This window comes from Gossypium hirsutum, chromosome A09, assembly GCF_007990345.1.
Source record: "Gossypium hirsutum isolate 1008001.06 chromosome A09, Gossypium_hirsutum_v2.1, whole genome shotgun sequence".
NCBI lineage: Eukaryota > Viridiplantae > Streptophyta > Magnoliopsida > Malvales > Malvaceae > Gossypium > Gossypium hirsutum.
In genome coordinates, this window is record NC_053432.1 from 41,887,627 (window position 1) to 41,904,053 (window position 16,427).

Consider the following 16,427-nt stretch of genomic DNA (forward strand, 5'->3'; position numbering starts at 1 on the left):
AGCACTTTGACATTGGGATACCCTATCGTACTCATCAGACCTTAGTGCCTAAAATAGAGTGTCCATGGATTTGGCATTTAATTGAGCCTTCTTCTTGTAATCATCTTCCCACTCATCTTCATCATTGGGCACCTTTATATCACTATTTGAGATAATCCTCCACACATGAAAATGATTGGCTTGGATGAGGAGCTTCATCCTTGCCTTCTAATAAGAATAACTCTCTCCATTGAAGTAAGCAGGTCTCACAATGGATTGACTTTCACCCAAGCTAGTTGAACCAAAATCTTGTGCCATCTTCGAATGGGGTATTTTCTTCTAGAATCACTTCTCCCAATTGTAAAACCTTTGATACCAAATTGTTAGGCCTGAAAATACCAAGATGGGGGGTGAATTGATATTTTAAGAATCTTTGCAAACTTTTTTAAATGATGAGGAAAGGGAAGAAAAACTTGGACAATTCAACCCCATTTGCCTACCTCTATTACATTGGTATACTTCAACCAAGGATTTTCCAATTCACTATACTTGAATTATTACCTTTCAAGGAAAATGTATAACCTTTCCCTATCTTTTTCACAAGGCTAAGATAGAACTTTGCTGCTAGTTTTTGTGGCTTAACTAGAACTCATCTTAATTTTTTTGTGGCTCAACTAAAACCCTTTACAAATTACTTGAGGTTTTATACCTCAAAAACTTTTGTAGGTACAATAAAATATGTGAACAATAAAAGCCTCTCAAATGTGTGTATTTACAAGTGTTAAGCTCTCTCAATGAATTGAAATGAGAATGACAAAAAGATCTAGCAATAAACACCTAAGAGATATTTACAAGAGAAAAATGAAGGAATAAAAAATTTGATGCTTTTCTCTTGATTTGTATGCTTGGATGTTATTCTCTTATATCTTCAAGTGTTTTTGATTTGAATATATACCCTCTAACTAATTTTTGAACATTTGAGGCCATTGGAAGGAGTTTCTAGTCATTGGGAACATTTATTCTAAGCATTTAATGCAACTTGCAATAGTGTGTCTCAAGACACAAACCTCTTGTCTTGAGACAAAAAGAATAAAATATGATTGTATGTGTCAAAACAGGGCTGTCCTAAAGCAAACCTTTAGCTTCGGTGTTTGGTTGTCTTGAGACAGAAAACCTTTTATCGTCTCAAGACAAGGTTCCCCTGTAGTTTACCTTGGCCACGATGTTGGCTGGTCTCAAGACAAAGTGACTTGTGTCTTGAGGCAGGATTCCTTTGAAGCATTTTTAGCTTTGATGTTGGTTTATCTCAAGACAAATATGTTTGTTAGATTGGGAACCTTTAAAAATGTGGCTTAGAAACATTTTAAAGGACTTGGGGGTTCTCAAAAACTTTTGTAGAAAGTTTAAACCATTTAAAATTTTATTTTTGAGTTTTTAATATTTGAAAATATATTTTGATAATATTTAAATAATTTATACAAATTTAATTAAGGGTTTTTATAATTTAGTTTATTATATCAAAACTATTGAAAATCAAAGTTAACAATCTTCTTCTCCAATTTCTCATCGATTTCTTGTTCAATTTCTCATTATAAAATTTTGTTATTTCACTATTCAATTCCTCTATTTGTTTCCAGAGAGGGAAAAACTAAAAGACAATATAAGATGAAGGAAGGGGAGAGAGAGTGAGAGAGAACGTAGGGAAGAGATAATTTAAAAATATTTTTTATTTTTATTAATTAAAATTCATTTTAGTAAGTAAAATTACTTTATGAAAATATAAAAATCACCACGTGACATTCTTTAATTCTTTAATTGGTTGAAATATTTTTTAACATCTATTTAAGATCAAATTAAAAATTATAACTATTAATATTTTAAGCACTAGATTGAGATAAAAAATGTTTAGATATTAAAATAAGAAAACAAGTATACTCTATAGGGTAAATTGTGAATTGAACCTTAAGAAATCAATTAAACCCTTTTAAAATTTAAAAAAAATCATAAAAAAATTATAGACAATTTATAAAAAAAATTTAAAAGTTATAAAATTATAAAACATTTATTAAAAATAAGACCCATTAAAATCTAATGATTATAAGATTTTTTTTAAAAAAATTAACCCTACTCTTTTATAGGGCTAATATTATTACTTTTAATAAAAAATTGTAATTTTTATAATTCTTTTTTATAAATTTTGCTTATAATTTTTATGATTTTTAATAATTTTTAAATTTTAAAAAAACCTAACTGATTTTTTTTAAAGAAAATTGTTACTAATTTTTTTTTGACCTTTTAGCCTTATTAGTTTTAAAATTTTTTATTTTATTTTCAATAAAAATAATAAAATCAAATAAAATAAATGTGTAAAGATTAAGAGCTAAATTTATTATTAAACCTTAAGTATAAAAAAACAAAACAAACTCAATTTTAACCCGGGGTTATGTATATCTGAAATGAACCAGACCATTAAATTTTGATGCAAACGTTTCCTCAGAATTTAAACTTTAAAATTAGATAAGAATCTTGTATTTACAACCAGACTACGAGAGGCCCCCCATCATCTCTACCCAAAATACAAAAGAATGAGGAAATGAAATAAATTACAAAACGGCCTAGAATATGGCTTTATGCCCCCCACAGCCCACCTAAAATATGAAGACAAAACCAGTTCAGCAGCTGCTTCCATTACCAATTCAGTATTCCAACACAAGCGACTGTAATTTAAACAAATCTAGAAGAATTGCTGAAGCCACTCAGAGTTGTTTGCATCTTTTTGTAAGTCATCCTTCAGCTTGGTTACTTGTTGCAGAGCCTGTTTCAGGTCCATGGTCTCCAATGGCAGCTCAGCAAACTCCTTTAAAAACTTGTGAGCCTTTGCAGCACCCCTAGATATGTCATCAGCATCATACCCTCTCTTCCTTTTTGAACCCTCCTGCTAATCAACATTTCATAATTATTTAGATTCATAACCCAGTAATAGAATTCCAAGCAACTACTGTTCTAGATGAAAAGGGCATCAAAGGTCCTTCTCAAAAGCATAGGCAATTTTCCAACTGATGACAGCAAACTAATTCTAGAATGAGAGCTAAACTATATATCTATATAACTCAAATATATGTGCTACAATGAAAAAACAATCGGCTTCATCACCTTTCTCAATATGGTCTACCGTGTTATTAATTTTATGAATTTAAGCAATGAGAAATGCTACCAGAGACACTGATAACCTCTCCTTAGGTAATGCCAATTTTTTATCTTTAGCTACAGCATTCAGAGCAAACAGCAGCGGATATGAACATCATATTTGAAATGAATGGATGCTCCACTGGAAGGCAAGTTATAATACTAGTCCTATGTCCTACCAACTGTGCAAGTAATATCAATGCTATTAACTAATTTAAGGGAGGCATCCAACAACAGAAGGCGGAGTTGGTCCATCTAAAGAAAAGACAAAAAGAAGCTGGAGCCGAAACACCATAGTTGAAGCAGGAAAATCATCTAAACAAAAGGCTTTGCATGTCCAGAACCAGAATGCAGGCATATTATAGCCTTGTGACAAGTATTATAACGAAAAAAATAACAGCCAAACCTCTTGTCCAGCATCAGTTGAAATGATTGAAGTCGGTGAGAAATCTTCCAATTCAGCAGCCTTTTCTCTTGCAAGAGCAACAACACTTTCAGGAAAATTGGCAAATTCTGCCACATGAATACCAAAACTTTGATCACATGCCCCTGGCTCAACCTGGTCATATTTAGAACTGTAAGTGATTCTCTTTTACCAAGTGACAACACATACTACACAAGGCACCAATAACAGAACAAGTATTTAGTTTTAGAAATGAGTATGCTATTTGCCTCCAAATCATGAATTTTGCCACTCCTGCAAAGTTAAAATGATAAAAATTGACCTCAATGTGCTTTTGGCTTCATATTGCTTTAAAAATGACCAAGCCTACTTGACACTTATGTTGAAACACAATCTCACTTTGACACTGGTCGGTCTGGTCCCCCAACTATCCCACTTTTGTTGAAATTCAAATCTCACATTTTCAATTCTTACTAAGTGCCAAATCTGCACCACCTGATAAGCCAATTAAGCTTAAACAAGTATGTGTCCAACTTCCAAGCACAACTTCCATCCATCTTCATAAAAGTTTCATGTGCCTAATTTAAGATTTCATACCCTCTCCCTCCATTTTTAAGTCCATTCCAAAATATTTAGGCCATGCAATTAGTCAAGGATTCAAGGTAGACTAGAGTAGTTATCTTTCATTAAATGTAGAAGAGTAAAAACGGTCCATTATTAATGGACTAATTAATAAATGAACAAAATAAGGATTTTAAAATCATAAATGGGGGCATTTCGTCTCTTAAGGCATAGCTGAGCATGCTTTGCTTCTCATTAACTGCTTGTCCCAAACACAAGCACTGGACAGCTTAGTAGTCTGGTCATGCCTAATATGAAAAGATTTGCATGCATGAAGTATAGGACACAGGAAAGGACTTGATTCAGAATCAAAAGAAACAACTTTTACCCAACCACTTCTGATAACCCACCTTGTACAGCATTGTCAATTTCCGACTTGATGAGTCAATGTGAGCACTAACATGATAGTTTGCCACACCAACGATCTGTTTTTTCTGCAACTCATAATTGCCATTTTCATGAGCTAAAGCAGTCAGTTCATGGAAGTGGGTAGCAAACAGAGTAGGTGCTTTAATCGCTTCAACAATATGCTCACATATGGCCCATGCTAAACCTGTAAATTAGAGAATGTCACAAAAAGAGATGACTGGCAACAATAATATGCAATTTACAACTAAAATCAACATGGTAAAGAGAAGCTTGCAATATATAGTTGATGCATGCTATGCACAAACGGAAAAAGGAATAGAAACTTTAAAGAAATGGCATATTCATAGGATGTATTGCTAGGAAAGGGCTACACTTGTCTTTATCCAATAGTCTAACCAAAAAATTATTTTACCCCAGCCATAGCCATTGCAAATGCATCACTTCCAAGTAACTAATTACATCTTTGCAGATGACAAGAATGATGATCTCAACAAAATACCCACGTGTCAGCAATGTAAAAGCTTGACAGACTTAAAGGGAATCCATGTCTTTGTTATTGGTTTAGGAAGACCACAAAAGCACTACACAGTTCTAGGTACCGCCATTTAGGATGAGCAAAAACAGCATACATTTTGCTTTCTAAGCTCAGATGTGAAAGCAAGAATGACTTGGCTTCAAAAACTATCATCCTTTTATGGAAAAACCTTGACAACCCTATGGCACAAGCACGAACCACGGAAAGAATGGTGACAATCAAGGATAAAGATCATATCACCATTAACCTCTCCCCCCAAACCACAAAATGTGTGTTGCTTTTTTTTTTTTTTTTGGGGGGGGGTGCTCCTCTGGAAAAAGGTTTGAATGCAGTTGTTAATGTGTTTCTACTGTTCAATGGACTCAAAGCCAGATCTCTTATAACTTACAGAAAATGACTTTCTCATTCATCTACTTTTGAGAAGTTTGCTATCAAAATGCTACACAACTGAAATTTGTAATGCTCACCCATCACTACTTTCATTTAGTTCAAAAGGTTGTACAACACAGTAACACAAGACAGTTAAGCAGAAGAAGGCCACCCCATTTTATTCTCATTTCTACATGCAAGATTTTAGGTCGGAGACAGAATACAATATGGACAGAGGTGAGCAGAAATTGTTAAATCTTAGGAAATAAACTAACCAAATCCATCATAGGTTGATGTTCCTCGCCCCAACTCATCGATGATCACCAATGAATTCTCAGTAGCTCCTTTCAATATTGATGCAGTTTCAAGCATTTCTTGCATAAAGGTAGAAACTCCACGTAGCTGCACGGAATAAAAATATTGTTTAGCCTTCATGATATTGATAGGACGAAACATCCTATATCCTTTTCCTTTTGTACACCACAAAATATAATCTGCTGACAGGAAATGGTCCTGCTTTGTTGATAGATAGCAACTATTAATCAAGATAAAACACTTGATCAAATTAAAAAATTTCATTTTTATAACAAGAGCTTCAATGTCTGAGAACATGCAAAAGGAAGCAGAAAAAGAAAGAATGTGTTAATTGCCCAAACCCAACTTTAAACTCAATTACAAGTTGCATACACAATGCTCCAAGCCTCAGATCAAATTACTAGAAATAATCAATAAAATCAGATATTAAGTGAACGTTTTGTGGCCATAGGTCACATGCTTATGTGCAGGTGAGGAGTTTTGCACTTAAACTTCTAGTCTGTGCAATTGCTGCAGCAGAAAAATCTTACAATAGATGGAATGATAATTCTAAAAGAAAGGAACAAGAGAGATAGGAAAGGCAGGTTTACTTGAAAAGGAAGACATAATACTAGTGAAGCATTAACCAAGAGAAGTCATAGCAAATTTAGTTGTTTATGGTAAGTCTATCCAAAAAGTTACAGCTTGAAACGTATGTTCCATGTAACTTACTTGGCAGTCACCAGCACCAACACGGGCAAAAATACAATCTCGAACAGAAATGCTAGCTTTTTCACAAGGAACAAAACAGCCTACTTGTGCCATTAGAATGTTAACACCAACCTGAAAATTCAACCAAATACATATCAGGCAACAAATTTTTTTATAATTGGATTCAAGGGTTATGTCTAACATGACAGAGCAGAAAGTAACTCCCTTGTTATTTAATTACATAAAAATGAATGAGAGCTATGTAATAATCAAAATAGCACCTGGCGGATGAATGTTGATTTTCCACCCATATTAGGTCCCGTGATGATCTGGAACCAGCTCTTGCCTCTTACCTGTTTCACATGAAAACATAGAGTAAGCATGAGTCACTACAATTTGAAGACACCAGAAGATGCTTCTAGCCGTGGAACACACTAATACTCACAAGTCTACAATCATTTGGTATAAAATTAACCCAGTCTTGAGCCTCCACACAAGGATGTCTACTTCCTTCTAAAACAATATCCCCCACATCCTGTTATATCATTAAAACAACCATAATGTAAAGGAATGGACCTTTTGAAACATGAAATAAAAAATAACAATCTCAGAACTGAGAAAAAAAGAAACAAATGTAAATATTTACTGGTGGAGTAATTCTGGGTCTTGTGTATGGGGTAGGACAACTTGAAGCTAAATCTGCAAAACTAAGTAGGACATCCAATTCAGAGAGAAACCCAGCTAAGTGCTCAAATACCTGCAGCAAGAAACATAGCTTAGTGAGTGTCAACATTCTACAAAGTGAAAGAAGCAAAAGATAGATAGCACATGTACCTCAGAGAAAGTTGCAGTAGTTTGAACCACTCGATTTACTAGCTCTTTTTGACAATTCTTATACTCCTCAAGTACCTTTTGGTACTGGTCCCCCAACTTTTTAAGCTTTGTGTTAGTGAATTTCACTCCATCCTTTCGGGTTTCAAGGACAATAAATTGGGTGGAGAGCTTTTTCCTTACTTTGGGCTCTTCTTTCTTTGTAATTCTGAAAACATGTCCAAACTGTGTGCCCTTATCTAACTTTAATGCCTTGTCTACCGGCAGATCAAGATCAAAAGCAGTTTGTTTATGTAAATTGTGTATTTGGCGCTCTAGTGACTCCTGCTCACTTTTTAGTGTAGCTAGTGCATCATCATAACTAGGTGAAATCATGTATTCCCCATTTTCAAGTTGATCTAGGTCGACAGAAGTCTCAACAAGAGCAATAAACTTGTTCGAATGATCATCATCAGTCAAGAGCTCAAAAGGATCCAAATATCTTTCCTTGATCAAAGAAGAAAACTGTCCATCATATTTTTCCAGGGCACTTTTAATGTGGGGAACTCTTATACTTGACTGCACCCAGAACATGACACAAGACAAATTCAGAGAATTTCAATAAAAGATAAAAAAGAAAATAAAGAGTGGTATAACTCTAGTTTATGACCCTATACACATTCAAGTAAGAATGAAAGAAACAATATATGCTCCCTAAAGTACTGAACGACAAAATTCTAAAATTACTGGCCAAAGAGCACAAAAGAGTTAAATTAAAGCACAACCCTTAAGCAAGTAGTTAGTCGAAATGCTAAACATTATTTATGAAAAGATGAATCAGCAAGATACCAGTAACTTTGGTCCTGATCAAATCTTTTTTATCCAAAGAAATAAGAGTCAAAACAAAAAAGAAGGTGATGGAGAACACTGGCAACAAAAATGCATTTTTTGGAGCATGAAAGATGACTCCCTAGCTGAGGTGCCAATTCCTCTGCAGTAGCTGTACAATGGATATGCAGACACCTAGTACAGTGAACTATTAGGATTTTAACTTACCTGATAAAGTTTTACAATATGCTGCAAACCAGCTCTTGTCCTTTGAATATTGCGCATAAGTCGTTCAATATCTGAAATTCTTCTTAGATGCTGTCTCAAATCTTGGCGAAGCTCAGTATCCTCCACAAAAGCCTGTACCAAATCTAGCCTTGAATTTATCTCACTTACATCTAACAAAGGCTGTTTTAGCCACATATGAAGCAACCGCTTACCCATCCCAGCAGTACAGGTTCTATTCATAAGACCAAACAAACTAAAATTTTTGTTTGCATCAGTTTTGCTTTCCAGGACATTCAATGCCCTCATTGCAGCAGAATCTAACCTCATGTAGCTTCCCAGATTGTATCTACAAATGCTATAGTTTCCATAATTTCCTTCAACTGCTAGTAATTCTGCATAAGAAAGTAAGGCTCCTAAAGCAGCTGGTGCAAATTCAAACCCAGAAACCAAGTCTCGAACTGGTTCAATGGAGCCTTTGACTAGCCTACCAAGATCCTGCACCAGATCCCTTGCTTTAAATTCAGTTTTCTTTCTCTCAGTTACCATAACACCACATCTGGTCAAAGCATCACTCAGAGTTCTACATTCACTGGATTTTCCACTCTCCAAGGGCAAAAGGCACTCCTTACAACCAAGAGCAACCAAAGCTGACTCCACATTAGTAAAGTGACTATCATCAAGAAACTCAGCCAAACCAAGTATTCTCTTTGTTAAATCAACATAACTAAATCCAACAGTGCAACCATTTTCACGGAAGTTAGGAAGCAGTGCGACAACAACAGGTGTATCCTGCATCTCATTGTTGGCAAAGAGAACATCTTCAAAACTGCTCAGATTCCCAGGACTGGCACTTTTCACCAACCTCCAATTGGAGCCACTACCTTCATAGAGCTCCAGAGTGTGGTCTGTTCTCTCCAGGAGAAGATCACGGGTGATTGTTTCAAACATGTTTTTATTAACACTTACACTTGAAAGACCATTCGAGCCACTACCGAGTTTCCGGAGAGCAGTAGTAGTACGATAATATGTTTTAGCGATAAAGGTTGCATTTTCACCATGAGCAGTATAATAATCCTGTATATTCAGAAAACAATAGTTTGGAAATGTGGTGCTTACAATGAAAAGGAAAATAAAACTAGCATTATAGAACAAAATCAGTTTGTACAAGTTTTAGACACCTAATATATACATATGCATTTATATATATGTGTGTAATATAAGAATGTCTTCATGTCCGCTTGTGTATTTTTACAGGCAGCATTGCACATTTACAAATTCTGACAGAGATGAAGGTTGAAATGGTTGACAAGTAGAAAGGGAAAAGTACATATAAGAAAATGGGTAATTAGGCATAGGGCATTGCAAAAATGGCAATATACTTTAGCATGAATAAATGGATTAGAAAAATATTTCCAAAACCGTCTGATCCTTTAAAAAATTTAACCATTTTCCCCTGAACTTCAGATAACACACGTATATGTATATAGCAATTTCCTGAAGAACAGTTATATGCAGACCATATTTCCATTTCCTTTTTTATATATTAAGAAATAAAAATATTTAATTTCAAAGACAACCCAACTGGCATTTCTTAATTATAGGTGAAAAAAAAACACCCAGTTCTCAAAGCAAATTATTTAACCAATAATCATAATTGAAGTAAAGACAAAATAAAATTTTACAACCCACAGTGGTAAAGACTATAAGCCTGAACTAACCCGGCGATCAAAAAACCGAACAGCCCTTGGATCCTGTAAAGGAAGAGACCAAATGATCAGGGAAACGAAATATAGTTCAAATTAAATCATTTTTTTTCAAACCATATTAAGTATTGATATGGCATTTTCTCCCCCATTTTACCTGTTCCTGTTCGGTTTCATTATATAAGTAAATAAACATTAAAGGAAAAAAAAACCATAATTAGTAATATAAATCCCAATAGATAGAAAAAGAAAGGGGGCTTACATTCGGTAGAGTTTTGAAAAATGAGAGAAACCCTTGAGCCTGCTTAGCGTCTGTTAACAGTAACCCAAAAAAAACAAAACCAAAAAAGGAGAAAAGTATTATCAACCATAAATTCCTGGAAAAAAATTATCAAAAGAAAATTAAAAGCATAAAAATAAGTTTCTAACAGAAAAAGGAGTGAGTGGGTACCTAGTTTGAGCTCTGGAAGCTTGTTTTGTTCATCAAAATTTTCATCCATTTTCGAGACAACTTACCAAAAAGCCCAAAAACGGGGGAAAAAAAGAGAAAGAAAATTGCTACTTTTCAGCTTCAGAGAACACAAACCAAAAACCTATTCTTATTCTGTAGAAAAACAAAAACACAAAACCTAAAATAAAGGGCCTTTTTCTGATGGCGGGAAAGGAATTGGCGGGGTTTTGAGAAGGGGTCTCCGAAGTACTCCATATTTCTTGGTTGTGTTGAAGTTGGATCAACCTGACCTAAGCTTGGGCCAAGTCCTGAACACAGATGATAACTTGGAGACTCAATTTATAACCAGAATTGGGCCTTTCTTTCATTTCATCCACTATGCACAAAGCCACAAATTTGTAAGTATCTCAATTCTACTTCATATTTTCTTTTAGGTTTAATACTACTTTGTATGTCCGTATCATAATAATATCATTTGTGCTTGTCTATTTAATTGGTTTTTAAAAAATTTAAAATTGATAATACATATTAATAATATATTAACTATATATTTATTGTTTTATTTTGAAGTCTCGAAATATAATATTAAAATATTATAATAAATAAAGATATTAATTGTTAAAATAAATTGAAAAATTTAGATTTGAAATATTATATTAAAATAATTAATAAAAAAAAGATATTTCAATATTTTATTATAAAATTTTGTACTAACAGATAAATTAATTCATGAAAAAATAAATAATGACTAGTAATAAAAAGGATTTTATTATAAAACATTAATTTAAAAAAAGAGTCCTATGAATTGTAATATACGTTCAATAATTAAGTAATGTTTAAATTAATTTAATGTAAGTTACTATTTGATAAATTAAAAAATTAAATGCAGAAAAATAAGTTTTGAAAAATTTAAGTACTAAATTTAAGTTATAAAATTGTTTGATAAACATAAATTTTAAATTAAAAATATTTTACATTTTATCCTTAATTTTTAAATATTTCACTTTATTTTAAATAAAAATCAAATTTTAGACATAAAATTTTTATTGGATAATATAATAATAAAATAAATAAAATAAAATAAAATTGAATTGATTGAAAATATCCTCCATTAAGTGATAAGTAACTCTTATCTACTTATTATTTTCAATGTTCTATCAAACAAACCCTAATTTAAAAGACAATATGTAAAAAAGAAATTTATCCAAATTGAAAATAAGTGCCTTAAACGAGGGAGTGTCCATTTGTTAAAAAAACTATAATGTGAACATGTTTGTTTATTTCTATTTTAGATAAACCTTATAATATATAATATTAGTCTTCTTACCTGTGATGCATGAGTTTAGTGTATAAATTAATTATAATCCTAAAAGCAATGTAGATTTGTTGAATTTGAATATAGTAAGAAGTTAGTTAATAAGTAAATTCAAATAATTTAACATGTGCAAATGATAATATTGATTATACGATGAAAGTCTTAAGGCCCAATTTCAGACTCATGGATGTGATGGACTTACACTACCTCAAAGCCCAACAATAAGGTCAAAGGTCAAGCAAATCAAACCAAGATTCGATCAAAGACAAAATGCGAGGATGAATCTTTTCGAGAAAACAAGGAATGATACATGCACAGAATGAGTGAAATTTATTGAAGTAAATTCAATCAAGCTGTCAATTTTCAAGCTAAAAAGATTAGTCAATTTGTGATGCATTTTTGGATGGTATCTAGGCATTTATGGGCTTAGATATCTGCATAGAGTTTTAAGATCTATCTTTTAGCTTTGAAACAAACTTTGAATCACTCGATTTTAAGTTCAGGAGCTTAAGTTATGACTGTTTTAGTGAAGACTACGCGAGCAAAATTTCTAAATGAGATTATGACGAAAATTACTACTTTTGGGCTTTTAATTCGAGTTTAAACCATATTGTGTTCGAATTTTAGGCTTAATTTTTATTATATATGATCTCAATATTGAATTTATTAGGTTTTATTATTTTATTATTTATTTATTCCGAATTTTGAATATTGTTTAAGTATTTTAAGTTGTTTAGAAGTTTTTGTTTCTTAGCCAAATAAGAAAGTTTAGTTTAAAACCACTTCTTATTTAGATTAATTAGAGTTTTAGTATACTTTAGAGTTTTATTTGGATGTACTTAGTTAGCCTATATAAAAGCTTCTTCATTGTTCATTAATTTTCAACCCTGGGAGTTAGTTTCTTTGTGTAAGATTTCTTTATTGTGATTTTTTTAAAAGTAGTTTTCTTCTCGATTTTCTTCAAGGAGTCATGAGAATTCATTTTTCATCCTTCAATTTGCCAAGAATTATTTCTTGGAGGGTTGATTGGAGTCATTAATTGAGTTTGTTGGGATTTATATCTTAAAGGGTTCAGTTGGACACTTATCCATCTATCCATCATATCCATCGATTTACTAATTTCATATTCTTTTTTTTTTAATTTTCGTTGATTTATTTATTTATTTATTATTTTTTCTTAAATTTCTTATTTTAGTTATTTTTGTTTTCGTTGTTTTCCTAAATTTATTTGGCGTTTTCTTTTTAGGTCAGATCCAAATCTTTTTTTTTGAGTCGATCAACTTGAATACGATCTTCCTTCCGCCTTTTTCGCTTCCTCCATTCAATTTCTAATCATTTGGTACCACATTTGGGCGTTTTAGGTTTTCTTTGTGTTCTTATAAACTGATTTCTAACAAACAACCTCAAAACAGTTTTTTTTGTTCTTTTTACCTAGAAATGCGTAAATGTTTTCCAAATGATCTAAAATTTTACATACTGATTGTTGGCACTCTTTTAGAAAATATTTTTCCATAAAAAAATGACCGAAAAAGTGCAAAATAGAAAAATATGAAAAAAAAAGAAGAAGAAAAAATATTTTGTGGGTTTTCTGCCAAAATTTTCCAGACGAGATCTACATTATTTGAGGAGACGCTAGTTTAAATTTCGTGATTTTTGAAAATTAGGAACACCTCGAGCAAAAAAATTCAAGTTTTTTTCCATTATTTCGAGTTTTCGGTTGAGTAGTTTATTTTCTTTGATTCTAGCATTAGATTTTCTTTGATTCTTAGCTTTTCTTATTCTATTATGCATTCAAACACATTTTTGCTTCTTGTGTTAATAGGTACAGAAACAATTGCCTTTCTTTTCTCTGCTCAACTTACTTCCTTTGGAGTCGAGTTTTTCTTTGGCTTCTTAGAGCCTTAGGTCAATTTTGTTAGAGATGATCCCACGTCTTTTTTAATATTATTGAATTTGATTACTCTTTAAAAGTTACAAGCAAGAAAATCTTGACTTCTTTTCTTCGTCTCTTAGAGTTGTTTATTTTTTTATTGCAAGTGTATAACGTTAAGGTTTAATTTTCTTTGATAAAATTTCTTTTTTTTTTAGTGTTTTGACAGCCTCTAATGTAGCATCCCGTTTCCAGTGAAATCAGAACAGTGGTTTCAGGACCACAAATCCGAGTCTGTAAGAAAAATTATTTTAAATTATTTTATGGTCTACCATATGATAATAATATCGTATAAAAATTTCGTTAAGAAAATTTTACTGATTTCGTATTTAATTGATAAAAGGACCAAATTTCATGAAATGCAAAAATTGAGTTTTAATAGCTATAAGTATCAAATAGCTATGGAATTCAAAATTAGAGGTCCTTATATGGCAAATAGACCATTAAAAGGAGTTAGTAGATAAGTATGATGATTCATCCATGGAAAATTAAATAAAGAAAAGGACTAAATTGGAAAGTAAAAGATAAAAAGATGATGAATAATAAAATAAAGAAAAATATCATCATATTATCATATTTCCTAAATTAAAAAGATGGAAACCCTAGTTATGGAGACTTGAGTTCAAGCAAGTTATTTTGGCTCAATTAGGTGAGTATTCAAGTCCTGTTTTTAATTATTTTTATGTTTCCGAGGTCGTAAAAGCTTAATTTAGCTATCTCAGGGATTAATTTGTAAAGTTATCAAAGTACTAAGGTTTTTCCATGGATGAGTATGCATGAATTATGAATTTTTATGGTAGAAAATGAAAGGTTGTTGATAGATAAACAACTTTTGTAAAGGGAATTTTGATGAAATTATGATTTAGGGACTACATTGAAAAGTTGTAAAATTCATGGAAAAATTTTGAATTTTATGAAATGATTGGGCTGCTATTGTGATATGCAAAAATCAGCTAGGCTTAGAATAAGGATTAAATTGCATGAATTTCATTTTCCGAGCCTAAGGATGAAGTCGTAATTAAATAAAAGTATAGGGGCAAAATGGTAATTTTGTCAAAGATGTGAATTGAATTGAATTGAATATGAATTGTATTCAATTGATGTTAAATTTATTTGTATATATCCGGATAGATCAAAAATAGAGTTAGATCGAGGAAAAGAAAAAGTGTCGAATTAGTAGATTTTGCATACACTAACAATTGTCGGGGTAAGTTCGTGTAACTAAATTTTGTATATTTATATGTTTGAATTAAATGTTGTATATGTGAATGGTGTAAATGTCACATATATGAAATTGATGACATATCCTATAATGTCTGACAAATATAAAGTTCTATTTGAATAAATGAAATTCGATGGCTCTGGGTTCCCGTATTGGTTGTGGTTCTGCATATGTTGTGGACACACCACAGCTCGAAAGAGCATCCATTTATTAGCCCTCTCGAGCTTCCCATTATATAGTTCTTGCGAGCTACCTGTTAATAGCTCTTTGGAGCATTTCGATTAGTTGTGATCCTGCATATGTTGTGGACACACCACAGCTCTTATGAGCGTCCCGATATATGGCTTTTCGTGAGCTTCCTGATTAAAGGCTTGGCTGACTTGAATTTCCCGATATATGGCTATCCAGAGCTTCCTGATTAATGGCTTTTCGGAGCTACCCATTATTGGCTCACATGAGCTTCCTAAATATGGCTCTTATGAGCTTCCCGTTATACAGTCCAGATAAGCTTCCCGTTACATGGCTCACATGAGCTTCTTGTTATATGGCTCGAGAGAGGGCTTCCGATTTATGTTCTCATATGAACATTCCTGAATATGAATTGACAATTACATTTTTGTACATTTCGAGTGTATTGCCTGTGTATCCATTGATATTTCAATTAAATTCAACGGGTAAAGTTCCGACATGGGATAGTCTGAACTTGAGATGAATTATTATGGAAATGTACATGTTATATGAATATTTGATATGGAAAGCATATATATATGAAAATTGTTACAAGATGAGCTCATCCTTATTTCTTGATATTCACATGAAGTACATGACTAACATGTTTCTTGAGGTTATATGTATTTAGGCAAATTGCCAAATTTCTTTGGATGAATTTTGTATGCTTACTTTAAATGAAAATGAATGGTAAGTTATTTTCCTGTTATACGAACTTACTAGGCATAATATGCATACTCTGTTTTATTTCTTCTATTTTATAGAAATTTGGAAGCTCAATTTGGTTGGAAGCTGGTCAGAGCAGCATCAAACTATCCCTTGATTCATTTCGGTATAATTAGTAAATTACGTTTGGTTATAATGGCATGTATAGGTTAATTTGGCCATTGATGGCATGTAAATGTTTTGTTGTGAATAGCCATTTGAATGGCTTAAGTTTAATACATTTTGATATATATATAAGTATATAGTCTTACCATAGTTGATATGTGTTTTAGTATAATTGATTGATGGTTAATTAATAGGTAAAATAATAACATGGTTTGAGTTGGTTATATATGATGATATGATATGTATAAGACTTCGTTATGGCTTGATTCAAATGTTTTATATTGGTTTGGGAATGTGTTTAAGTGTTATTGTAGGTGGAAGACAAGTTTAGGTGAGAAATATGGCTTGGAAATAGCCCTATTTCGTCTACATGTGCAAGGACACGGGCGTCTGTCTTAGCCGTGTGTGACACAT

The 16,427-nt window shown here is 32.3% G+C and overlaps 1 protein-coding gene across 2 annotated transcripts; it reads right to left on the bottom strand.

The window, feature by feature from the left end:
- Positions 1–2,467: 2,467 nt before the first annotated feature.
- LOC107888755 (DNA mismatch repair protein MSH2) lies at positions 2,468–10,722 on the bottom strand. Of its 2 annotated transcripts, none has more exons than XM_016812949.2 (13): positions 10,488–10,722; positions 10,299–10,348; positions 10,052–10,084; positions 8,334–9,407; positions 7,302–7,856; positions 7,114–7,224; positions 6,913–7,002; positions 6,749–6,820; positions 6,489–6,599; positions 5,738–5,864; positions 4,540–4,742; positions 3,572–3,724; positions 2,468–2,914 (listed from the first exon to the last, which is right to left on the bottom strand). In XM_016812949.2, exons 1-13 carry the CDS (start codon positions 10,534–10,536, stop codon positions 2,714–2,716), a joined length of 2,829 nt encoding a protein of 942 aa, XP_016668438.1. In that variant the 5' UTR covers positions 10,537–10,722; the 3' UTR covers positions 2,468–2,713. The 2 variants fall into 2 exon arrangements, with proteins under 2 accessions (XP_016668438.1, XP_016668437.1); XM_016812948.2 differs by having other exon boundaries at positions 2,468–2,917.
- Between the last annotated feature and the right edge of the window lie 5,705 nt (positions 10,723–16,427).

Excerpts from the sequence above, each read along its gene's own strand:
- LOC107888755 (XM_016812948.2), bottom strand. The coding sequence starts at position 10,536 with ATGGATGAAAATTTTGATGAACAAAACAAGCTTCCAGAGCTCAAACTA. Across the intron at positions 4,743-5,737 it reads ATCAACCTATGATGGATTTG|GTTTAGCATGGGCCATATGT; the intron begins GTTAGTTTATTT and ends TCTAATTTACAG. Across the intron at positions 2,918-3,571 it reads CAACTGATGCTGGACAAGAG|CAGGAGGGTTCAAAAAGGAA; the intron begins GTTTGGCTGTTA and ends AATGTTGATTAG.